The sequence below is a fragment of the Neomonachus schauinslandi genome, chromosome 4 (genome assembly GCF_002201575.2).
Source record: "Neomonachus schauinslandi chromosome 4, ASM220157v2, whole genome shotgun sequence".
NCBI classification, from domain to species: Eukaryota; Metazoa; Chordata; class Mammalia; order Carnivora; family Phocidae; genus Neomonachus; species Neomonachus schauinslandi.
In genome coordinates this window covers 50,714,012-50,740,624 of record NC_058406.1, presented here as the reverse complement: position 1 = coordinate 50,740,624, position 26,613 = coordinate 50,714,012, and the positions used below count along the sequence as shown (strand labels likewise).

General features: G+C 38.6%; 1 protein-coding gene across 2 annotated transcripts in view; it reads right to left on the bottom strand.

The window, feature by feature from the left end:
- Nucleotides 1-120: 120 nt before the first annotated feature.
- Nucleotides 121-26,613, bottom strand: part of ALG6 (ALG6 alpha-1,3-glucosyltransferase) — a 66,443-nt gene continuing 39,950 nt past the window's right edge. For both annotated transcript variants that reach the window (XM_021679956.1, XM_021679957.1), the window contains 6 exons: nucleotides 16,585-16,670; nucleotides 15,049-15,133; nucleotides 11,126-11,196; nucleotides 5,960-6,028; nucleotides 5,634-5,832; nucleotides 121-579 (listed from right to left, as the gene is read on the bottom strand). In XM_021679956.1, coding sequence (XP_021535631.1) covers nucleotides 382-579; nucleotides 5,634-5,832; nucleotides 5,960-6,028; nucleotides 11,126-11,196; nucleotides 15,049-15,133; nucleotides 16,585-16,670 — 708 coding nt within the window. In that variant the 3' untranslated portion in view covers nucleotides 121-381. The remainder of the gene's footprint in view (nucleotides 580-5,633; nucleotides 5,833-5,959; nucleotides 6,029-11,125; nucleotides 11,197-15,048; nucleotides 15,134-16,584; nucleotides 16,671-26,613) is intronic.

Here is a 26,613-nt window from a genome sequence, read left to right as displayed (position 1 = left end):
ATGATTTCCTTTAAAAAGAAGGACTTGATTTTCCCAGTAGGCTCACTGGATTTGCAGATTTCTTTAAGACAACAAATTGTAGAGTACATTTCCTGAGTAAACACTGTGGATTAAGGGCATTTTCTCTTATTTTCCCACTTGGATAACTGAATATTAATAAAACTACAATATGTCTTGGCCACTCTATAGTTAGAAAATAAAAGCCTCCACTGGGCTTGGGTCCCCATATACATTTATTTTGTATATGGACAACAATGACTTTTCACCATTTTTTCCCTATGTGATTCTCAAAATGATCATTTCATTTATACATAGCAAAAAAGTTAAAAAAAAAAACCTTTAAGCATGTTAATACTTTCACATTTGTTTGTGGAGACAGAATTAGTTGATTTTCTTCTGATTTCTTCGATTTTTGGAATCCCACATGATTATAATGTTAAAGTATACCAAGAAGAACAGGAAGTTCAAGCAGGATACAAAACAAATCAATACAGAAAATAAGTCCGGTAGTTTCTGAGGAGGTTCCAGTGTGATAGTTATCAGTGTCAGAAGTACCATAGTGATGACTGAGATAAGAAACTATAAGGAGGGAAAAAAACATTACTGAGTAATATAAAAGATAAATTTAAATGTACTGGTAATATTTACTTATAGCTGTAAGTGAGCAGAATTGAAGGTGAAGGGTGGGGGTCCAATCTCTTCTACTGGTGGATCTCAACCTAGGCCACATGTTAGAATCATCTGGGAGTAGGTATAAAAATCTCAATGCCAGGCCACACTTCAGACCAATTAAATCAGAGTTTCTGGGGTAGGCCTCGGGATTTAAAAGCTTTCCACATGATTCCCATGTGTAGCCAAAGCCTAACAACCCCTATCATACTTAATACCACCCAAGTACTAAAGAAAGTTATCTGGAACAGACAATATTGCTAGTTAGGGTTAAATTCCGGGTATGCTCCAGAGTCTTGAGCTAATCTCAGAACTTGTCTATAAAAAAGCCTTCCATGGCAAATAGAAAATTACATTTCATATTCATGGAACACTTTCAATGAGCTAATGCTGCAGTAAGTCATGGTGGAGCATATGAAAGAAAATGTAATCTGGCCTCAAAGAGTTTTCAATTTGATTAGGGGAATACATGAACTAATTAAATAAAATCACAAGGTCACATTTTATTAAATGCCAAAGTGAGTAGTAAAAATACTTCATTTATTGTAATTGTGTAGCAGTCAGTTTTCTTTAGACTAGTGCACTGTACAATAGAACTTTCTGCAATGATGGAAATGTTCTATACCTGTGTACATCAAAAGAGTAACTGCTAACTACATGTGGCCATTGAGCATTCAAAACATGCCTATTGTGACTGAGCTGAATTTTTTATTTAATTTTACTAAGTTTAAATTTTTAATGTGTCTAGTGATTACTGTATTGGACAGTGTTTTTTTTTAAGATTTATTTATTATTTGAGAGAGAGAGAGAGTGTGTGCACAGAGGAGAGGAGGAGGGGAAGATGGAAGAGAACCTCAAGCAGACTCCCTCCTGAGCATGGAGCCCCATGCAGGGCTCGATCCCAGGACCCTGTGGATCATTACCTGAGCCGAAATCAAGAGTCAGATGCCTAACCAAATGAGCCACCCAGGCGCCCCTTCCGTACTGGACAGTTTAGCTCTAAACTGTGAGCACCTTTAAGACAAGGACCAGCCAGATCTTAGTCATTTTACCCTGCCATAGCACGTAAGTACACAGAAGCTGCTTAAGTAAATGTAGAAAGCAAGCAGAAATCATAGTGACTTTCATGAAGGATGTGGGACATAAATGGAACCCCAAAAGATGTTTTAATGGCTATATTATAACAGGATTTAAAAACCTGAATAGAGTAATGCAGTGCTCATTACAGATGGAAGCCTGGGAAGGATAGTAACCAAAAAAGCTGACAAACAGGTATAAACAGGCCGCAAATATCCTCCAAAGGGAAAATCCCTGTCAACCTTATTGAAAAGTAAAAACTTCTGAAGTGAAATCATCAAATTTAAAGTTTCAAACTTAATGGGCACCTGCATGGCTCAGTCAGTTGTTTCTGACTCTTGGTTTTGGCTCAGGTCATGATCTCAGGGTTGTGAGACCGAGCCTCGAATCAGGCTCTACACTCAGAACAGAGTTTGCTTGAGATTCTTTCCCCCTCCCTCTCCCTTTTCCTCCCCCTCTGCTCCCTCCCCTCTTAAATAAAGAAAATCTTAAAAAGAAGAAAGTTTCAAATAAGAAATATGGGACTGGTTGAAATGTCATGACACTATGATCCTGAATCAGTGTTAAGGGGTATGTTAAAATTCCTCCTACTTTATTTTTTTTTTTATTTTAAAGATTTTATTTATTCATTTGAAAGAGAGAGCGAGAGAGAGAGAACACGAGTGGGGTGAGGGACAGAGGGAGAAGCAGACTCCCCGCTGAGCAGGGAGCCCAATGCAGGGCTTGATCCCAGGACCCTGTGATCATGACCTGAGCCAAAGGTAGACGCTTAACTGACTGAGCCACCCAGGTGCCCTAAAATTCCTCCTGCTTTAAACAAACTCCAGCTATTACCCCATTTGTCTGCTTCTGTTTACAGCAAAGTTTCCCAAAGGAGTTGCCTATAACTTACTGCATCCAATTCCCTTTCCATTCATTATTGAATCCAAACCAATTAGATTTTTACCTCAGTTGATCCAATGAAACTATATCTCAATAGCATCTGAAATAGCACATCACTCCCATCTCCTTGAAACACTTCCTTAACTTCCGTAACACTATACTCTTCTGGTTTCTTCCCACCTCAATAGTTAATCCTTCTCAGATAGCTTTGCTGGTTCCTTCTCATGTCCCCTACCTCTATGCATTGTAATATCCCAAGGCTCAGTACTTAGTCGTCTAATATACTCACACCTTTGGTGAGCTCATTCAGTGACATGACTAATTCTCATCTCTATGCCAAAGACTCAAATTATTGTCTCCAGCCTGGACCTCTCGCCCCTAAACTCCAGACTCATTCAAATGCATATGTAATAAGCATCTAAAACTACAAGTACAAGCTATCCTTAATAAGATTAACAGCTGACTTCTCATCAGAAAACACTGAGGCCACAAGGCAGTGGGATGGATGACATTCAAACTGCTGAAAGGAGAAAAAGACAAGAATTCCTTCTCTAGCAAAAATACCCTTCAGGGTGGCTCAGTTGGCTTAGCGACTGCCTTTGACTCAGGTCATGATCCTGGAGTCCTGGGACTGAGTCCCACATCGGGCTCCATGCTCAGCAGGGAGTCTGCCTCTGCCTCTGACCACCACCCCCCCGCCCCTGTTTATGCACTCTCTCTCTCAAATAAAATCTTTAAAAAAAAAAATACTCTTCAAAATGAAGAAAGAATTAACAAAAACAAAGTCAATACATTTGAAAACACTGAAATGATACAAGGTGTGTTCTCTAAACACATTGGAATTAAATGAAAATACAAAAACAAAGAAATCTGGGAAACCCCAAATAGATGAAGATTTATTTATTTACTTGAGAGAGAGAGCACTTGTGCAGGGTGGGGAGGGGGGTTGGGAACAGAGGGAGAAGGAGAGAGAGAATCTCAAGCAGATTCCTGGCTGAGCAAGGAGCCCCACACAGGGCTCTACCTCATGACTCATGAGATCATGACAACAAAAATCATGAGTCGGACACTTAACTGACTTAGCCAGGCACCCCTGGGAAATCCCCAAATATTTGGAAACTGAACAAGTTTCTAAGTAATTAATGAACCAAAGAAGAAATCACAATGGAAATGGCCTATATTTTTAACTCAATTAAAAAATGTCAAAATTTGGGGCACCTGGGTGGCTCAGTCGTTAAGCGTCTGCCTTCGGCTCAGGTCATGATCCCAGCATCCTGGGATCGAGCCCCGCATCGGGCTCCCTGCTCTGCGGGAAGCCTGTTTCTCCCTCTCCCACTCCCCCTGCTTGTGTTCCCTCTCTCACTGTGTCTCTGTCAAATAAATAAAATCTTTTAAAAAAAAAAAGTGAAGGAAATCTACATAATAGGAGAAATATTTCCAAATCATGTATCTGGTCAGGGACCTATATCAAGAATGTATAAAGAACTCTTACAACTCAAAAATAAAAAGACAAGCCAATTAAAAATGGGCAACGGATATGAATAGGCATTTCTCCAAAAAAGATAACACAAATGGCCAAAGAGCACATAAAAAGATAAATAAAATCTTAAAAAAAAAAAAGCTGATGAACAGATAATGTCCATTACAATGGAATATAGTATGGCAATAAAAAAGAATGAAGTATTGATGCATGCTACAACACAGATGAACCTCAAAAACATTATGCTGAGTGAAAGTAGCCAGTTATAAAAGCCTACATTTTTTTTTTAAAGTAGGCTCCACGTCCAGCATGGAGTCCAACATGGGGATCAAACCCCCAACCCTGAGATCAACACCTGAGCTGAGATCAAGAGTTGATGCTCCACTAAACCATCCAGGCACCCTGACTACATTTTCTATGATTCCATGTTATGGTCTGAATTATGTCCCCACAAAATTCATATGTTGTAGTCCCAACCCCCAACGTGAATGCATTTGGAGACAAACTTTAGGAAGGTTAAATTGAGGTAGTAAAGGAGGGGCCCTAATTTGATAGGATTAGTGTTCTTATAAGAAGAGGAAGAGCCACCACAGAACTCTACACACCCACACAAAGAAGAGGCCATATGAGGCCACAGCAAGGTTGCCTATAACCCAGAAAGAAAGGCCTCACCAGAAACCTTGATGAGGCACCTTGATTTTTTTTTTTTTTTTCAACAGAGAGACAGCGAGACAGGGAACACAAACAGGGGGAGTGGGAGAGGGAGAAGCAGGCTTCCTGCTGAGCAGGGAGCCCGATATGTGACTCGATCACAGGACCCTGGGATCATGACCTGAGCCGAAGGCAGACGCTTAACTACTGAGCCACCCAGGCGCCCAAGGCACCTTGATTTTGGACTTCAAGCCTCCAGAACTCTAAGAAAATACATTTCTGTTACTTAAGCCACCCAGTCTGTGGTATTTTGTTATGGCGAAGCAAACTAATACATTCCATTTTTTGGAATGTCCAGATTGGTAAATATGTAGGTACAGAAAGTATATTACTGGCTGTCCACGGCTGGAGTTTAGGGTGGAATGGGATATGGCTGCTAATGGAAAGAGGGTTCCTTTTTGGGGTGATGGAAATAATCTAAAATTAGATTGTGGTCATGGTTGTACAACTCTATATACATACTTAAAACCACCAAGTTGCACGCTTTAAATGGGTGGATTTTATGGGTGAATTTATGTGAATTATATCTCAAAAAAGCTATAAAAGAAAAAGGTATTACTTTTTTTTTTTTTTTTTTTTTAACAGTGGCATGCTAAGTCCCATCCCTTAAAAACTGAACAACTCATGGCACAGTTGGTTAAGTGTCCAACTCTTGATTTCGGCTCAGGTCATGATCTCAAGGTTGTGAGATTGAGCCCCGCATTGGACTCCTCACTGGGCATAGAGCCTGCTTAAGATTCTCTCTCCCTCTCTCTCCGCCCCTCCCCTCACAGCACTCTCTCTTAAAAAAAAACAAAAAAACTGAACAACTTACCAAATATTGTATAATTCTGGGAAAAAATTTAAAACATGGAAGATATTTCCTAACAGAAATGGAAAAGGACTTCAATTGCAGTTCTTCTTCAGAAGTCTTTTCAAATATTGAAAAAGAAATTGCACAAGCTATAAAAAATGCCATTGTTGTCACAACTGAGGGCATTAGGAGTTCATCCTTCAGTAGAAGAGGTAGCATACTGTTAAGAGAAAACAGGAAAAACATCAAAAAGAATTGCTAATTCAAAACATAATCACTTTGTAAAAAATTTTTAAATGAATTTATGAGAACTATACTGAAAACATATAAATATTGGTTTGACTCACCTAAATGTTGACACAAGTAAAAACCAAGTAGACATAAAAGGAATTTCACTTAAAACTAAGCAGACTGGTCTAAAATGATAAAGAAAAATATTTTAATCTTAGGAAACAGAATTTCAATTCTTGTGAAAAATATAAACACATTTTGTCTGCCTGATCTTTGGGGTAGCTAAACAAACAAACAAAAAACAGCCAGTAAGGTCTCCATATGGATCACTGGTTCATTTTTTTTATCAATCCAAACTAAGTGAGTCTAAACATAAAACAAGGTATCAACTCCTCCTAATAAATGAAAAACTGCTTCTTCCAATATTCCATTAATGGAACCTTTTTTTTCTTGTCATACAAGAAAAAAACAGCAGCTTACAGAAAGGATCAGATAAATTCAAACATTCAGAGAAAGAGAGCTTTTTCATGTTTCATCCTACTTGGGAAATAAATTAATTCCCAGTATAGTGGTTTCAAACTTCTTTTTTTATTATCTTCCATGTTACATATTACTAATCTAAGTTAAAAACTAAAATTATAACAGGATTGTCCTCTGCCACGGATGCGAGAACAACAGACACAAAGAATTAGAAACAAGTTGATAATGGCAGAAGAAAAGAAAAGCGGAAAAAAAAACAAGTAGAAAGCAGCCAAATGAAAAGAGCAATAGTATAGGAAGAGGAAGTATAATGCCAATAAATGGAACTACTGGCTTTATGACAGAGTTTAGGGTCACAGGTCCCAATTCCGTGACCTCCTTACTAGCACCACTGGTCTCATTACCTTCTGGATTCTACTGTGGCAATGCTCAAGAAGAAAGGGACCTGAGTCCTAGGTCCAGCTCTGCCACTTACTGTATGACCTTGAACAAATGATGAATTTAACCGTCTTTCTTAGGTGTAAATGGAAATAGTAGTAATACCTTGTATTGTTACATAATTGAAAGAACTCTTTTACAAGTATTATCTAATGTTTTAATAAAATAACTTTTTACTAATGATGGCAGTTGTTGAATACTTATTACCATTATTATTATTATTTTGGGTCTCCTTATTTTAAAAGGTTTGAGCATTCTCCTCCTTTCTTAGAAGGATGACTTCTCCCCATATCAACCAGCATATGCAGTGTAAGGCCTGGGATTACAAACTGATTGAACTACCACACTAAAAGAAAATACTAGAGGACTTTCAATTTCACTACTTGATGCTTTTTAAATCAGAATGTATTTATGTTAAAAACATGCACGTAGTAGGTGCTCAATAAACAGTATTTTCTCTTTCTAGGTCTTAACTCTTTCCCATTTATTCATTCAATAGTCATTTACTAAATATAAGTATTTATTGAAAACTTATGTACAACCACTGCCCTGAAAGGAATACAAAGAGGAATATAACTCAGCCCTTGACCTCAAGGTACTTAGTATTTATATTTAAGCAGCAAAATCCCCTGCATCCTCAACCTCTTCTCTCAAATCTTTTCCTTCACCACCTTGTTGAAAACAAATCCTGGCTCCCTTCCCCTGAGGAAAACACTGCCCCTCGGCCCTCTCAACCTCACCTGTTTTGTTGTTCTTTCCATAGTCCTGAAACAACTTGACCCAGAGGGAGATAACCCCTTTGCTCTTTATCACTTCTTCCACATCAGTTATCTGCCTCTCCACCCTAATAATCTCCATGTCCTCAGGCTTTATCCCTGTTGGTCCTCATCTTTGTCCTCATCCACCAACAAAAGAGTCACTTCCCTCATTACTCAGTCATTTCAACTCCTTACTCACGCACTCTCTACAACCCTACTCATCTTCATTCCTGGCAATTTTTACATAGATGATCTTCCAACACCCTGACTTCTCGTTTGCTGGAACTCCTCTCTTCTAGTGATCTCATTTTCATTCCTACACCCTTCGGTTATACTCAGGACTGTAACCCCTCCATAATCACAACCCAGCAACTGCATCCTGACCACTATCTCCTACCTTTTCAGCACTCCGGAACTTCAACAATCTTTTGATCCCAACAATCATTTGATCCCATCTTCAATCCATTATTCCTACCACCTCTTTCACTTTGCCTCACTCATTTGGTTGTCTTTTCTTTTCCCTTTTTTTTTTTTAAAGATTTTATTTATTTATTTGACAGAGAGAGAAATAGCGAGAGCAGGAACACAAGCAGGGGGAGTGGGAGAGGGAGAAGCAGGCCTCCTGCCGAGCAGGGAGCCCGATGTGGGACTCGATCCCAGGACCCTGGGATCATGACCTGAGCCGAAGGCAGACACTTAACGACTCAGCCACCCAGGCGCCCTTCTTTTCCCTTCTTAACCAGCTTAAATTCTAAGGTCAACCATTAAAATCACTCCCATGCTTTCACTCTCAAGCCCTGTGCAAGCCCATTATCCTCACTAGACAAAACCACAAACCTGGAAAGACCCAACTCTCCACCTGTACTTATTCCAACCATACTGAGCAACTGCTCTTGAAGGAAACACTTCCCCACACTGTTTTCACTTTAAGGAATTATTTATTTTGAGAGAGAGACAGCGGGGAGGACGGGCAGAGGTAGAGAGAAAATCTCAAGCAGATTCCCTGCTCAACGTGGAGGAGCCCAAGGCAGAGCTCATCTCACAACCCCGAGATCAAGACCTGAGCCAAAAGAATCCGATGCTTAACCGACTGAGCCATCCAGGTGCCCCTGTTTTCACTTTAGATACATGATCATGATATTCAAGTGTCTACCACTATATATTTCTCTAGTCTGTTCTGTATCTCTTTTGAAAAATAATCCACACCTTCTCATAGTCTCATAATCCCAACAGCTCCAACCTGCTCTTGCCTAATGACCTTGCCTTCTTCTTCGTTAAGAAAATTGAAGCAATTAGAAGAACTTTAACAGATGCCACCATCATCGCATCTACTCTCTTCCCAGCATCTATACCAATATACCCTGTTGCCTCTTTTTATTAAAGTGAACTACTCATGCATCTGTCCAAAGCCAGTCCTTCCATTCACACTCTGGGTCTGATCCCATCTCCCTTTCCAAGGGGTATTGCTCCAACAACTCCTACCTCCCTCCTGTATCATCAGTGTTCCCTCTGTACAGACCATTCCCACACCATTATTTCTCCTATCTTAAAACCTTAAACAACAAGCCTCACTTGACTCTACTTTCTCTACCAATTATTGCTTTTATTTTTTCTCCACTTTTCAGCAAAGCTCACCTAAAGAACTGTTTACCTATCTCACACCATATATAAAAATTAAAATAGATCAAAGACCTAAACTTCTATAGAGCTAAGTCCATAAACTTCTTAGAAATAACATGAGAGTAAGTCTTTATTACCTTGGATTTGGCAATGGTTTGTTAGACATGACACCAAAAGCCCAAGCAACAAAAAGAAATAATAGATAAATTGAACTTCATCAAAATTAAAAACTTGAAAGTTTTTAAAACCTTAAAAAATGCTCAACATCACTAGCTATTAGGGAAATGCAAATCAGAACCACAATGAAATACCACTTCACACCCCGTAGGATGTGTGGGGGGGGGCGGGGAAGGAAAATAACAAGTGCTAGCAAGGATGTAGAAAAACTGGAAACATCATACATTACATTACTGGTGGGAATGCAAAATGGTATAACTGCTGTGGAAAACAGTTTGATGGTTCCTCAATCAGTTAAATACAGAATTACTATATGACCCAGAAATCCCACTCCTGGGTGTAGACTCAAGAGTACTGAAAACAGGGGTGCCTGGGTGGCTCAGTCAGTTGGGCGTCTGCCTTTGGCTCAGGTCATGATCCCGCTGTCCTGGGATCGAGCCCCACATCAGGCTCCTTGCTCAGCAGAGAGCCTGCTTCTCCCTCTGCCTCTGCTGCTGCTCTGCCTGCTTATGCTCTCTCTCTCTCTCAAATAAATAAATAAAATCTTTAAATTAAAAAAAAAGAAGAAGAGTACTAAAAACAAATGTTCAAACAAAAACTTATGCAGGAATGTTCATACTGGCACTATTCACAATAACCAAAAGGTGGAAACCCAAATGTTCATCAAATGATGCATGGATGAACAAAATGTAGTATATCCATACAATGCAATATTATTCAGGCATAAAAATGAAGTACTGATACATGCTACAACATGGATGAACCTTGAAAATATTATCTTACATGAAATAGATCAGACATAAAAAGCCAAATATTATATTATTCCAATTATATGAAGTATCCAAAATAGGCAAATTCATAGAGACAGAAAGTAATTTAGTGGTTACAAGAATTGAGGGATGGGAAGAGAATGGGGACTGACCCCTTACAGGGTACAACATTTCTTTCTGGGGTGATAAAAATGTTCTGGAAGTAGACAGTGGTGATGGTTGCACAGCATTGTGACTATCTATAGCTATCTTCAATTTCTCTCCTCTCTCCTCTCATTATTTCTTAAACCCACCTTAATCAGGCTTTGATCCCTGCATCACTCCATCAACATTAGCCTTTGTCAAAGTCACCAGTGACTTCCATTTTGCTAAGGCAAAGAGTCTGTTCTCAGCCCTCATCTTGAGTGATCACCTCAGGATAAGAGGTGGGATTGATCTAGGGCAGGATTCAAGTATTCCAATGTGTTCTGGGCAAATATTATCTTAATATTGGGATAATATACCCCGACTGTCACCCAATTTCTGTGATAACCAGGAAAAAATTTTAATGCTCTTAAAGTAGTCTGATTAGGGATTGCCAATAGGGTCTAAACAAAGGTTTTGACAAAAGAAATAGCAAGGAGTCAACATATGAAAGTTGCTAAAGAGGTGAATGAAAAGAACAAAACTATTAAACAGTTGTGGAAATGAATGAAATGAAAAAGGCAAAGATGACAAACAGGCTCCAATCTGAGCAGAAAATCTCTTTGGTTTATTCAATTTTTTTACTAGCATATAAAAAATATGTATGAAGAAACAGAAATAAGTATGTCAGTTATTCTATGAAACTTTTTCAGTTTAAAATATTATATTTATAAAGAAGTAAAATTATAAGAAATCATTCTGGAAAAATATAATTTTATGAATAATCTTATGCAACTACATAATAACATTTGTGTGGTTTTGTTTTACACTTGGGTGATTATATGTAGGTAATAAATTTATGTATATATTATAAACACATAATAATAAATAAATAAAACACAACATTTTTACTTACAATGATACCAAGAGAATGGACTTTTCATGTACTTGGAAAGAAAATAAAAAGAATGACAGTGCACAGCTAACCTTTAAGGAAAAAGGAGGGAGAATGAGATATAACAACTTATAAACTATAACAGTAGTTTAATTATGAATCTAAATAAAAATCATCTGAAGTAAAATTTTAAAGTTTAATGTAGTTTCTATCTAGAAGGAAAATATCTATACAACACTAATGCATAATATTTTATTCAAATTTAGTAAAACATTTCTTGAAAACACAAGGATTATAAAGCTATATTTAACCATCTAAAACAAGTTCATTCAGACTCAGTTATTAATAAACAAAACAAAGACACAACAATCAGACCTTCATCCCCCCCCTTGGAATCTCTGACAATTTAAATTAAAAAGCACTGAGGGCCAGAAGTTCAAAATCTAAAACTCGTAAAACAAATCTATTTTAGTGTTTTTAAAAGATACACTTCGGGCGCCTGGGTGGCTCAGTTGGTTAAGCGACTGCCTTCGGCTCAGGTCATGATCCTGGAGTCCCGGGATCGAGTCCCGCATCGGGCTCCCTGCTCAGTGAGGAGTCTGCTTCTCCCTCTGACCCTCCCCCCTCTCATGCTCTCTCTCTCATTCTCTCTCTCAAATAAATAAATAAAAAATCTTAAAAAAAAAAAAAGTTTAAAATAAATAAATAAATAAAATAAAAGATACACTTCAATAAAATACATTAAATGTTTTATAAAGTCTTCATTTGCTATTTGGGGTTTAAAATTAAAATTACTTAGATCTATTTTCAGAAGTTTATGATCTGCATATTGGACATCCATCTACACACATCCAGTCCAGAGCAAATTCTATCTATACCACCTTCTAAATACAATATCCACCCACTTCTCTCCCTTCCCCTCTGCTGAGGGTGGCAGAGGAGTGGTCTAAGCCACACTCATCTTTCTCCTGGACTACTGCAATAACCTCCTAATTGGTAACAGTCTTGCTTCCTTACAGTCCATTATGTACTCAGCCACCATATCAGATCATGTAAATTTCCCTGTTTAAAATCCTAAAATAGCTTCCCATTAACCCTGAGAATAAAATCCAAACTCCTATCTGGGTCCTGCCTTCCTCTTCCAGTCTATTTCTTACTGTCTCCCTCACGTACTTCATACCAGCCACTTCATACCAGTCCCTTTATGTGCTGAACATACCAAATGTGTTCCTGCTTTAAAGAAAAACTTCATTTTATCAAGTCAGAGCACAGATCTTCTTGTGAATGGTTCCTTCTGGCCAGTCATTCAGCTCAAGGCTCAAATGTCACTTCCATAGAAAGGCCTTCCCTTTCAAGCTAAAGTAGTGCACCCTAACCAAAACCCACCAGCACTCCTTTCATATAACGCTATTGTCCTCATAGCCCCCATTATTTCCAGATATTTTCTCATTAACAAATCTATTTTGTTTATTGTCCTTCTCCTACCACTAGCATGAAAGGCCCCAATTAAGAGAGCAGGGATATGAGCTGTCATTCACTTACACACCAGTACTTAGAAAAGGACCTGGCACATTAGAGGGCACTCAAAAAATACTACTTGAATAAATTAAATATGATCATTTTGCTGCTATACATATATTAGTGTTCATACTATCAATTACCTCATATAGACTTATACTGAGATAATTCAATCTTTATTGAAAGGAAAACACTTTAAAATAATTATGGGAAATGTTTTCAAAGTTCTCAGAAATATTCAGTAAGAATTCAAAACATCAACACTAATTTAAAAAGTCATTAATTAAATCGTTTTTAGTTTTTTAAACATAATGGCTTATATTAAAACATATCAAACAGAATAAAATAAGGAAATTAAGAGAAAAAATGTTTTTTCTGGCTTATAATCCTAAAAGTAATTACCTCTAACACTGCTACAGTTACTCAAACTCTGAAATTCCATTCGATTATCTTTGAAATATACCTTTATTTAGCATGTTATTTCCTAGAAAAATAACATAATCTTAAGTAAGCTTGCAAATATTTCAAGTTAGGCTTATTAATGACATCAAAGCATTATTATTATTCCTTCTATTCTAAAAGTCCTATAGAATATTAACAGATGATGTAGAATGCTCAGAGTTTATTCTCAGAATGAAACGAAAAATTGTCAATAAAAAGGTAATAACAAAGGAAAGAGAACATGAAACTATCGTTTTTATACTGGGGTACCCATATGCACTTTTGAAGTATTTTACTGTGATGCTCTGTTCTGGCTTGTTTTTGAAATGCAATGTAAATAAGTGGCCGTCCCAAAATTAAAACCCTAATTTCTTTTTTCTTTTAAGATTTTTTTTATTTATTTGACAGAGAGAGACACAGCGAGAGAGGGAACACAAGCAGGGGGAGTGGGAGAGGGAGAAGCAGGCTTCCCGCGGAGCAGGGAGCCCGATGCGGGGCTCGATCCCAGGACCCTGGGATCATGACCTGAGCCGAAGGCAGACGCTTAACAACTGAGCCACCCACACGCCCCAAAACCCTAATTTCTAAAATGTTGTCTCCTTATAAGTCCACTAAGACTTTGCATAAAGTAAATTTTCTTGATATTTTAAAAGATATTTTTAAAATACCATCTTAGGGGCACCTGGGTGGCTCAGTTGGTTAGGCGGCTGCCTTCAGTTCAGGTCATGATCCCAGGGTCCTGGGATCAAGCCCCATGTCCAGCTCCCTGCTCAGCAGAGAGCCTGCTTCTCCTTCTCCCTCTGCCTGCCACTCTGACTACTTGTGCTCTCTCTCTCTGTCAAATAAATAAATAAATAAATCTTTAAAAAAGTAAAATAAAATATCATCTTAGAGACCAAGGCACAAAGAACCAAATTTTAAATACCACAGAAATACAACCAGGGAGGAATTTGTGAACTCACTCAGAGAAACCCAAAGTTGTAGGAAATATAACCAATTCATCCTCAAGTATAACCAAGTCATCTTCCTAAAACAGAGATCTGTCCCCTCTCCTCAAAACTCTTTTTTGGTACATCTGGCACACAAATCAAACTCCAATTTTTTCAACCCAACATTCAAGGTCTTACCCGATTTGATCCTTTTCGACTCCCACTATATCCTTTCCTAACCTCAACATACAAACACACACACACACACACACGGCACACAAATTTCATTGTTTAATAGCTATTCCCAGCATTCCCTATCCTTTCCCACCACGGTATCCTCAAGTTCTTCCTCCTGCCTTGAATTCTCTTCTGCTATATAACCTCGTATTCCAAATCTTGCCCAGCTTTCAAAATTTGGTTCCAATCCCACTTACTCTAAGAAGCTGTCTAAAATCTGCCCCAGGGGCGCCTGGGTGGCTCAGTCATTAAGCGTCTACCTTCAGCTTGGGTCATGATCCCAGGGTCCTGTGATTGAGCCCTGCATTGGGCTCCCTGCTCCACGGGAAGCCTGTTTCTCCCTCTCCCACTCCCTCTGCTTGTGTTCCCGTTCTCATTGTGTCTCTCTCTGTCAAATAAATAAAGTCTTAACTAAATAAATATATATGTATGATAAAATCTGCCCCAAAGTAATATCTCCCTTTCCCACACTATCACAGCACTTAATGTGTAGCTAAAAGAACTTACTATCTTCTGCTTAATAGCATAATTATTTAAACATATGTCTATCCCCACTCTTTTCTTCTCTATATTCCCTCATTGACTAATACAAAGCAGAAATTAAATAGTTGTTGAATTAAACTGAAAGATTCTGATTATTCAGCCTAGTATACAACACAGCACCAAAGTATGTCATACACTCAATATATGTTCACCAAATATATGAATACCTTATTTTCCAGTCCAGTAAATCCCATACAGAGTAAGAAAATAATTATCTGTATTTTTAAAAGATCAGTTGCAGCAAGAATTAAGTATTTAAAGTAATGAGAAACTTACCAGAGTAAATCTGAATCCTTTGGGAGAGGGCTGAAGTGTTAATTTTATACAAGCAGGAAGCAGGCTCAAAAATGTAAAACAAAAGCTAAAAAAAGAATAAAAATAAAACATTTGTTTTCTTTGTAGAGGTATGTAATTAAAACAAGGAAATATTTTTTAATATAAGGATCACATTACTTACCAACTTGTTTATTTCAAATTAAAGGTTTTTTATTTATTAAATGTAAATTTAACACCAAATAACATTTAAATAAAATCCATGCATTGAAATATTTACAAACTTTTATACATGATTATATAATACAGAAAAAAATACTATAGTACTTATGTTATTTACAGAAAAGATACACAAAGATAGATAGCTAAAGTCAATTCTCAAACACTCAAAATAAGAAACACTACCAGGCATAAAGAGACAATATATATTTGTAACACAAATATTCATAAAATTTACTCACAAGAGAACCTCTCACAAAAGTTGACTGATTTTCAGCCCATGGTAAATCAGAAAGAACAAGTTAGAAAGGGAGTGGGCAGCTGCTAGAGCTTCTCCTAGTGATGGCTGATGGGCAGGGAGGACAAGGAACTCAAGAGCAGAGCCATGTGGAGCCAGTTAGTACCATGGCAAACAGCTTTTGCAAGCCCTAAGGACAAGTATTATAACACAAAACAGTAACTGATTTTCTCACTGTTGGTGGCTTTGTGGTGTGTCAATGTGGCTCAGCTGAACTACAGTTCCCTGAATTCTCTCTCTAGTAGGATGCCAGCTACAATGGGCTACAAGGGATATTCTCAAAAGAATTGGAGGACAGAGGGAGGCAGCACCATTGTAGAGCGTGCACACAAACACACAGCTTCTCCCAGTTATTCAAACACGAATCTTGGTGCTGTGGGGACGAGATTGTGCAGATGTAATGAAAGTCCCTCTTCAGTTGATTTTAACTTAATCAAAAGGGAGATTCTTGGATGGCCTGACTTAATCAATTCGAAGACTTTTAAAAGAGAGCTTAGGTCTTCCCTAAATTGAGATTCCAAACAGAAACTGGATTTGAATTGCTCTTCCTTCCCCTTAGATATTCCTTCCTGAATGCCTGCCTTGTGGACTTCCAGTTTGTTCAATCAGATCCCATGACAGTATAGGCCAATTTCTTGTAATAAATTCTCTCTCTCTCTCTCTCTCTCTCTCTCTCTCTCTCACACACACACACACACACACACCCCTCCCACTCATTCTTCTTTTCTGGTTGAGCCCTGATTGATACACCACTGAAAATCATGATTCTTCAAGATAATGTTTAATTATGTTTAGTACACTTTGTTTAAGGGGGAGGGAAATAGGTAACAATCGAGAAAGATGATCACTTAACATATTTCAAATAAAAGTTCTGGTATATAGAGGGATAGGTCTGTGTTATGTGGAAAATTCACTAATGAAGAACACCTCATTCCCTAATGACACCAGATAAATGAGATATTACCACAACACTTTTAGAGAACAGCTTATACAAGGCTATATACAAACTTTGTATCTCTTACCTGATTATTATCTGGATGTGATGTGGCAAAATATCCTTGATCTTCAGAAAGATACTGAAGCTGCACCAAATATTGGCTACTTTATCCTTAAAAGAGATTTGTTAGTTTTACATTCTGATATAATTGAAAGAAATATTAAACTCTATCAAAGTACAGCCCATAATCTCTAAATAAACTTTTGAGACATAAAGCTTTTGTTCACAATTTTATAACTTGCTTAAACTCTCCAAGGAATACACACATACACACACACACACACACACACACACGCATTTTTCGTTTTTTGCAATGGAAGTTGACCTAAATCACTAGCCAACCATAATCTAGACATTCCCAAGAAATGTTTATTTTTTTCAAAGAGCAGCACACTATCCCTAAATACTTAAAGTTATTCATCTTTGGAAATTTTTCTAGGGAATCTTTTTTCCTAATTTGTAGAACACACATTTTTTGACCCATTTTATCACACACCTGAAATTATCTCAAGTATAACCTACTAGCAACTTACAATGACAAGAGTTAATTGCTAATAAATCAAGGTATTTAAAGACATTACCAGTTGTGGTAGGATCACTTTCAAAATTAAATTTGTAACTACAGCTCTCTGCTTGTGAAACCTATCCTCTACACAGCTGCTTAACTCATACCTGTGTAAGCATAACACCAAGAAAGTAACTAACAGGGAAGAGCAAGATGGCAGAGAAGAAGGAGACCTAAATTTTGTCTGGTCCCAGGAATTCAGCTAGATACGGATCAAACCATTCTGAACACCTACGAACTTAACAGGAGATCGAAGGAAATAATAGCAGCAACTCTCTGAACAGAAAAGTGACCACTTTCTGGAAGGTAGGACGTGCAGAGAAGTGAATCGGAGGCGATATTCAGGAAGACAGACCATGGCGGGAGGGAGCCTCCATCAGCAGCTACTGGCAAGTGATAGAGCAGCGGAGCACAAAATCAGAACTTTTAGAAGTCGGCTCCACTGAGGGACATCGCACCAGTCGCTAAGTGGGGGGTGGAACACTTGCTGGGACAGTGTGGTCTCAGGACCCTCGGGGTCACAGAAAGACCGGGGGTGCCTGAGTGTGGCAGAGCTCCCAGGTATCGGAGTGGGGAAGCCAGCTGCAGAGACGGAGCCAAGGAGTGGGCTCTCAGACGGGGTTGCCATAAACCGTGATCCGTGGCACAGTCGGGCCACCGCTCCTCCAGCAGGGGCCCAACAAGCGGCAGATCCAGGGAGACTCCCCTTCCTCCCCTGGGAGGAGAGGCAAAGGAGCACACCGCAGGGATCTGCCACGGGGTTTGGAGACTCCACATGGGGTCGGGTGCCAGAGACAGAAACGCTCGGTCACAGGCCGGGTGAGCACGGAGTGTGGCTGGAGACTGGGGAGACGGGAGTGACTGACTGCTTTTCTCTGGGGGCTCACTGAGGAGTGGGGCCCCAAGTTCTCGGCTCCTCCAGGGCAGAGATTGGGAGGCCACCATTTTCACTCTTGTCCTCCAAAGCTGTACGGAAAGCATGCAGGGAACAAAAGCTCCCAAGAGCAAACCCGACCAGATTACTTAGCACAGCCCCAAGCAAGGGCAGGGCAGTTCCACCTCCGGCAAAGACATTTGGGAACAATGGCAACAGGCCCCTCCCCCAGAAGATCAGCAAGAACAGCCAGCCAAGACCAAGTTTACTGATCAATGAGAATGCAGAATGCCAGCACTAGGGGAATACTGCACATAGAATTCATGGCTTTTTTCCCCCTGATTCTTTAGTCTTTCAAAGTTAATTTTTAAAATTTTCTTTTTTTTCTTTTTCTATTTTTTTTTGAATTTTTCTTTTTCCCTTTTTCAACCAACATCTTATCAATCTCTTTTTTAAAAATCTTTTTTATTTTTCATTTTTAGAGTCATATTCTATCCCTTCATTGTAGTTAACCTTATTTTTGGTATCTATATAAGTTGTTCTCCCTTTAAAATTTTGGGATACAGTTTCTTCTAACAGACCAAAATATACCCTAAATCTCTAGTGTATGGCTTTGTTCTAGTCTCCTGCCTGATCACATTCTCTCCCTTTTTTTTTTTAATTTCTCTTCTTTCTTTTTTCAACCAACTTCTTATCAATTCCTTTTATAAAATCTTTTATAATATTCATCTTTACAGTCATATTCTGTCCCTTCATCATATTTACTCTTATTTTTGTACATATATAAGTTTTTCTTTCTTTAAAATTTTGGGAGGCAGGTTCTTTTAACAGACCAAAATACGCCCAAAATCTAGTGTGTGGCACTGATCTATTCACCAGCCTGATCATATTTGATCATATTCTTTTCTTTTTTTGCTTTCTTTTTCTTTTCTCTCTCTCTCTCTTTTTTTCTTTTTTCTTCTTTCTTTCTTTCCCTTTGTTTTCCCCCGGTTTCAGGTCTCTTCTGATTTGTTTAGTGTATATTTTTCTGGGGTCGTTGTTACCCTGTTAGCATTTTGTTCTCTCATTCACCTGTTCTCCTCTAGACAAAATGACAAGACAGAAAAACTCACCTCAAAAAAAAGAACAAGAGGCAGTACTGACTGCCAGGGACCTAATCAATACGGACATTAGTAAGATGTCGGAACTAGAGTTCAGAATAATGATTATAAAGATACTAGCTGGACTTGAAAAAAGCATGGAAGATACTAGAGAAACCCTTTCTGGAGAAATAAAAGAACTAAAATCTAACTGAGTCGAAATCAAAAAGGCTATTAATAAGGTGCAATCAAAAATGCAGGCTCTAACTGCTAGGATAAATGAGGCAGAAGAGAGAATTAATGATACAGAAGACCAAATGATGGAGAATAAAGAAGCTGAGAAAAAGAGAGAGAAACAACTACTGGATCATGAGGGCAGAATTCAAGAGACAAGTGATACCATAAGATGCAACAATATTAGAATAATTGGGATCCCAGAAGAAGAAGAAAGAGAGAGAGGGGCAGAAAGTATATTGGAACAAATTATAGCAGAGAACTTCCTTTGGGGAAGGAAACAGGCATCAAAACCCAGGAGGCACAGAGAACCCCCCTCAAAATCAATAAAAACAGGTCAACACCCCGACATCTAATAGTAAAACTTACAATTCTCAGAGACAAAGAGAAAATCCTGAAAGCAGCTCGGGACAAGAGGTCTGTAACCTACAATGGTAGAAACATTAGATTGGCAACAGACCTATCCACAGAGACCTGGCAGGCCAGAAAGGACTGGCATGATATATTCAGAGCACTAAACGAGAAAAATATGGAGCCAAGAATACTATACGCAGCTAGGCTGTCATTGAAAACAGAAGAAGAGATAAAAAGGTAAAAGGACAAACAAAAACTAAAAGAATTTGCAAACAGGAAACCAGTCCTACAAGAAATATGGAAAGAGGTCCTGTAAGCAAAAAAGCCTAAAAGTAACATAGACCAGAAAGGAACAGAGACAACATACAGTAACAGTCACCTTACAGGCAATACAATGGCACTAAATTCCTATCTTTCAATAGTTACCCTGAATGTAAATGGGCTAAATGCCCCAATCAAAAGACACAGGCTATCAGACTGGATTAAAAAACAAGACCCATCGATATGCTGTCTGCAAGAGACTCATTTTAGAACGAAAGACACCTCCAGATTGAAAGTGAGGGGGTGGAAAACCATTTACCATGCTAATGGACACCAAAAGAAAGCTGGGGTGGCAATCCTTATATCAGACAAATTAGATTTTAAACCAAAGACTACAATAAGAGATGAGGATGGACACTATACCATACTTAAAGGGTCTATCCAACAAGAAGATCTAACAATTGTAAATATCTATGCCCCTAACATGGGAGCAGCCAATTATATAAGCCAAATAATAACAAAAGCAAAGAAACAGGGGCGCCTGGGTGGCTCAGTTGTTTAAGCGACTGCCTTCGGCTCAGGTCATGATCCTGGAGTCCCAGGATTGAGTCCCGCATCGGGCTCCCTGCTCGGTGGGGAGTCTGCTTCTTCCTCTGACTCTCCCCCTCTCATGCTCTCTCTCTATCACTATCTCTCTCAATAAATAAATAAAAATCTTTAAAAAAAAAAAAAAAAAGCAAAGAAACACATCGACAACAATACAATAATTGTAGGGGACTTTAACACCCCCCTCACTGAAATGGACAGATCATCTAAGCAAAAGATCAACAAGGAAATAAAGACTTTAAATGACACACTGGACCAAATAGACTTCACAGATACATTCAGAACATTCCATCCCAAAGCAACAGATTACACATTCTTCTCTAGTGCCCATGGAACATTCTCCAGAATAGATCACATCCTAGGTCACAAATCAGGTCTCAACTGTTACCAAAAGATTGGGATCATTCCCTGTGTATTTTCGGACCACAGTGCTTTGAAACTAGAACTCAATCACAAGAGGAAAGTCGGAAAGAACTCAAATACATGGAGGCTAAAGAGCATCCTACTAAAGAATGAATGGGTCAACCAGGAAATTAAAGAAGAGTTAAAAAAATTCATGGAAACCAATGAAAATGAAAACACAACTGTTCCAAATCTTTGGGATGCAGCAAAGGCAGTCCTGAAAGGAAAGTATATAGCAATACAAGCCTTTCTCAAGAAACAAGAAAGGTCTCAAATACACAACCTAACCCTACACCTAAAGGAGCTGGAGAAAGAACAGCAAATAAAGCCTAAACCCAGCAGGAGAAGAGAAATAATAAAGATCAGAGCAGAAATCAATGAAATAGAAACCAAAAGAACAGTAGAACAGATCAACGAAACTAGGAGCTGGTTCTTTGAAAGAATTAACAAGACTGATAAACCCCTGGCCAGACTTATCAAAAAGAAAAATGACCCAAATAAATAAAATCATGAATGAAAGCGGAGAGATCACAACCAACACCAAAGAAATACAAACAATTATAGGAACATATTATGAGCAACTCTATGCAGGCAAATTAGATAATCTGGAAGAAATGGATGCATTCCTAGAGATGTATAAACTACCAAAACTGAAACAGGAAGAAATAGAAAACCTGAACAGACCTATAACCACTAAGGAAATTGAAGCAGTCATCAAAAATCTCCCAACAAACAAAAGCCCAGGGCCAGATGGCTTCCCAGGGGAATTCTACCAAACATTTCAAGAAGAATTAATACCTATTCTTCTGAAACTGTTCCAAAAAATAGAAATGGAAGGAAAACTTCCGAACTCATTTTATGTGGCCAGCATTACCTTGATCCCAAAACCAAAGACCCCATCAAAAAGGAGAATTACAGACCAATATCCCTGATGAACATGGATGCAAAAATTCTCACCAAAATACTAGCCAATAGGATCTAACAGTACATTAAAAGGATTATTCACCACGACCAAGTGGGATTTATTTCTGGGCTGCAAGGTTGGTTCAACATCTGCAAAGCAATCAATGTGATACAATACATTAATAAAAGAAAGACTAGAACCACATGGTCCTCTCAATAGATGCAGAGAAGCATTTGACAAAGTACAGCATCCTTTCTTGATTAAAACTCTTCAGAGAGTAGGGCTCAATATCATAAAAGCCATCTATGAAAAACCCACAGCGAATATCATTCTCAATGGGAAAAAACTGAGAACTTTTCCCCTAAGGTCAGGAACATGGCAGGGATGTCCACTATCACCACTGCTATTAAACTTAGTACTAGAAGTCCTAGCCACAGCCATCAGACAACAAAAAGAAATAAAAGGCATCTGAATCAGCAAAGAAATCAAACTCTCACTCTTTGCAGATGATATGATACTTTATGTGGAAAACCCAAAAGACTCCACTCCAAAACTGCTAGAACTCATACAGGAATTCAGTAAAGTGGCAGGATACAAAATCAATGCACAGAAATCAGTGGCATTCCTATACACCAACAACAAGACAGAAGAAAGAGAAATTAAGGAGTCGATCCCATTTACAATTGCACCCAAAACCATAAGATACCTAGGAATAAATCTAACCAAAGAGGCAAAGAATCTGTACTTAGAAAACTATAAAATACTGGCGCCTGGGTGGCTCAGATGGTTAAGCGTCTGCCTTCGGCTCAGGTCATGATCCCAGGGTCCTGGGATCGAGTCCCGCATCGGGCTCCCTGCTCCTTGGGAGCCTGCTTCTACCTCTGCCTCTCTCTCTCTCTCTGTCTCTCCTGAATAAACAAATAAAATTAAAAAAAAAAAAAAAAAGAAAACTATAAAATACTCACGAAAGAAATTGAGGAAGGCACAAAGAAATGGAAAAACATTCCATGCTCATGGGTTGGAAGAACAAATATTGTTAAAATGTTTATGCTACCTAGAGCAATCTACACATTCAATGCAATCCCTATCAAAATACCATCCACTTTTTTCAAAGAAATGGAACAAATAATCCTAAAATTTGTATGGAACCAGAAAAGACCCCGAATAGCCAGAGGAATGTTGAAAAAGAAAAGCAAAGCTGGTGGCATCACAATTCCGGACTTCAAGCTCTATTACAAAGCTGTCATCATCAAGACAGTATGGTACTGGCACAAAGACAGACACATAGATCAGTGGAACAGAATAGAGAGCCCAGAAATGGACCCTTAACTCTATGGTCAACTAATCTTCGACAGAGCAGGAAAGAATGTCCAATCGAAAAAAGACAGTCTCTTCAACAAATGGTGTTGGGAAAATTGGAGAGTCACATGCAGAAGAATGAAACTGGACCATTTCCTTACACCACACACAAAAATAGACTCAAAAGGGTTGAAAGACCTAAATGTGAGACAGGAGTCCATCAAAATCCTAAAGGAGAACCCAGGCAGCAACCTCTTCGACCTCAGCTGCAGCAACTTCTTCCTAGAAACATCGCCAAAGGCAAGGGAAGCAAGGGCAAAAATGAACTATTGGGACTTCATCAAGATAAAAAGCTTTTGCACAGCAAAGTAAACAGTCAACAAAACCAAAAGACAACCGACAGAATGGGAGCAGATATTTGCAAAGACATCAGATAAAGGGCTAGTATGCAAAATCTATAAAGAACTTATCAAACTCAACACCCAAAGAACAAATAATCCAGTCAAGAAATGGGCAGAAGACATGAACAGACATTTTTCCAAAGAAGACATCCAAATGGCCAACAGACACATGAAAATGTGCTCAACATTGCTTGGCATCAGGAAAATCCAAATCAAAACCTCAATGAGAAACCACCTCACACCAGTCAGAATGGCTAAAATTAACAAGTCAGGAAACGACAGATGTTGGCGAGGATGTGGAGAAAGGGGAACCCTCCTACACTGTTGGTGGGAATGCAAGCTAGTGCAGCCACTCTGGAAAACCGTATGGAGGTTCCTCAAAAAGTTGAAAATAGAGCTACCATACGACCCAGCAAATTGCACTACTGGGTATTTACCCCAAAGATACAAATGTAGGGATCCGAAGGGTTATGTGCACCCCAATGTTTATAGCAGCAATGTCCACAATAGCCAAACTATGGAAAGAGCCAAGATGTCCATCAACAGATGAATGGATAAAGAAGATGTGGTATATATATACAATGGAATATTATGCAGCCATGAAAAAAACCAAAATCTTGCCATTTGCAATGACATGGATGGAACTAGAGGGTATTATGGTAAGTGAAATAAGTCAAACAGAGAAAGACACGTATCAGGCGCCTGGGTGGCTCAGTTGGTTAAGCGACTGCCTTCAGCTCAGGTCATGATCCTGGAGTCCCGGGATCGAGTCCCCCATCGGGCTCCCTGCTCAGCGGGGAGTCTGCTTCGTCCCTCTGACCCTCCCCCCTCTCATGCTCTCTCTCTTTCATTCTCTCTCTCAAATAAATGGATAAAATCTTTAAAGAAAAAAAAAAGAAAGACACGTATCATATGATCTCACTGATATGAGGGATTCTTAATCTCAGGAAACAAACTGAGGGTTGCTGGAGTGGTGGGGGGTGGGAGGGATGGGGTGGCTGGGTGATGGACATTGGGGAGGGTATGTGCTATGGTGAGCGCTGTGAATTGTGTAAGACTGTTGAATCACAGACCTGTACCTCTGAAACAAATAATACATTATATGTTAAAAAAGAAAAAAAAAGATAGTAGGAAGGGAAAAATGAAGGGGGAGAAATCAGAGGGGGAGACGAACCATGAGAGACTATGTACTCTGAGAAACAAACTGAGGGTTCTAGAGGGGAGGTGGTGGATGGGGGGATGGGTTAGCCTGGTGATGGGTATTAAAGAGGGCATGTATTGAATGGAGCACTGGGTGTTATATGCAAACAATGAATCATGGAACACTACATCAAAAACTAATGATGTAAGGTATGGTGATTAACATAACATAATAAAATTTTTTAAAAATCTGTTTTTGGGCGCCTGGGTGGCTCAGTTGGTTAAGCGACTGCCTTCGGCTCAGGTCATGATCCTGGAGTCCCAGGATCGAGTCCCGCATCGGGCTCCCTGCTCGGCAGGGAGTCTGCTTCTCCCTCTGACCCTGCTCCCTATCATGCTCTCTGTCTCTCATTCTCTCTCTCTCAAATAAATAAATAAAATCTTTAAAAAAAAAAAAAAAGAAGAAGAAGCACTCATTTAAAAAAAAAAATCTGTTTTTTAATCATTCAAAAAAACGAAAAAAGAAAGTAACTATCACTGACAACTGTACCATCCCACTTCCCTCTGTCGATCAAAGAAAATACTCTTCAGGTTTTGAGGGCAATAAGTGAATGGAGGTGGCCAGCAACACCATCAAACATATATGATACTCATTTTTATAATTATCCTGATAAATACTATTTCTGAAATGGAAGGCAAGGCAGATAACCAAGCAGCTTAGATGGGGAATTAACTTTTCTTTATATAGGTTTTAAGGTTGAGGAAATAGAAAGAAGGAAAAAAAAAAAAAAGAAGTAAAGAACACAGTTTTCAAAATTCAAACCACAGCTCTGCCATGTACAAGCTACATGAATCTCTGACCTCAGTTTTCTGATCTGTAAAATGAATACAATAGCTACCTCAGTCAGAGCTATTATAAGAATCAAATAAGGGGCACCTGGGTGGCTCAGTTGGTTAAGCGACTGCCTTCGGCTCAGGTCATGATCCCGGAGTCCCGGGATCGAGTCCCGCATGGGGCTCCCTGCTCAGCGAGGAGCCTGCTTCTCCCTCTGACCCTCCCCCACTCATGTACTCTCTCTCTCTCTCTCATTCACGCTCTCTCAAAATAAATAAATAAATCTTTAAAAAAAAAAAAGAATCAAAATCACATGTGAAGTATTTGGTACCTAGTAAGTCTGGTGACAGTAATAGTTGATTATTTATGATTATCACTATCAGTAGCAGCAGTATCCCCATCAACATATAAGTCGCATATTCCTGTTCCATCACACCAAACTCTTTCTTGATCTCTTTCAAAATGCTACTACCATCTTCCTATAGATCCACTGAAAGATAATCTATAGCAATTTATATATTCAAAAATTAGAAAGATATATATGCTTTTCTAATTCTTTTTAAAAGAAATGTTTATGAAAAGCAAATTATCTATAAATATGTTGTCTCTAACTTTATTAAAAGGCCTTTTTGTTTCAGAAAAATGGTTTGTTTAATTTAATTACTAAATCTAAATCATCAAATTATCCATGTAATAAAAGTTTAACAAGAGTGATTAAGCTAGCATTAATGAAAGATTCTCATTAAAAATTACTATGGATGAAGGTTATATAAGGAATTATGAGATCTTGCTGAAGCAAACATGGTTGAATAAATAATGTCCTAAGACTAAAAAGAGAATATAAACCAAAAAATTAGAGCTGTTAACTTTGTAGCTGCAACTTCTCATGCTGTCTTTCACTATGGATCTTATTTCATTAGAAAAATATATAATTTAATTATGGATTTCATTATGGCATAAATATTATCTATTCACTTACTGTACTAGAAAATGCCAGCTGAGCTAGAGGTTATATACTGGATTAAATAACTGGCAAGGAATTACTGCAAGGAGAGCAGCTAAAGTTACTATTCCTTGTGTGTCTTCTACATGAAATCCCC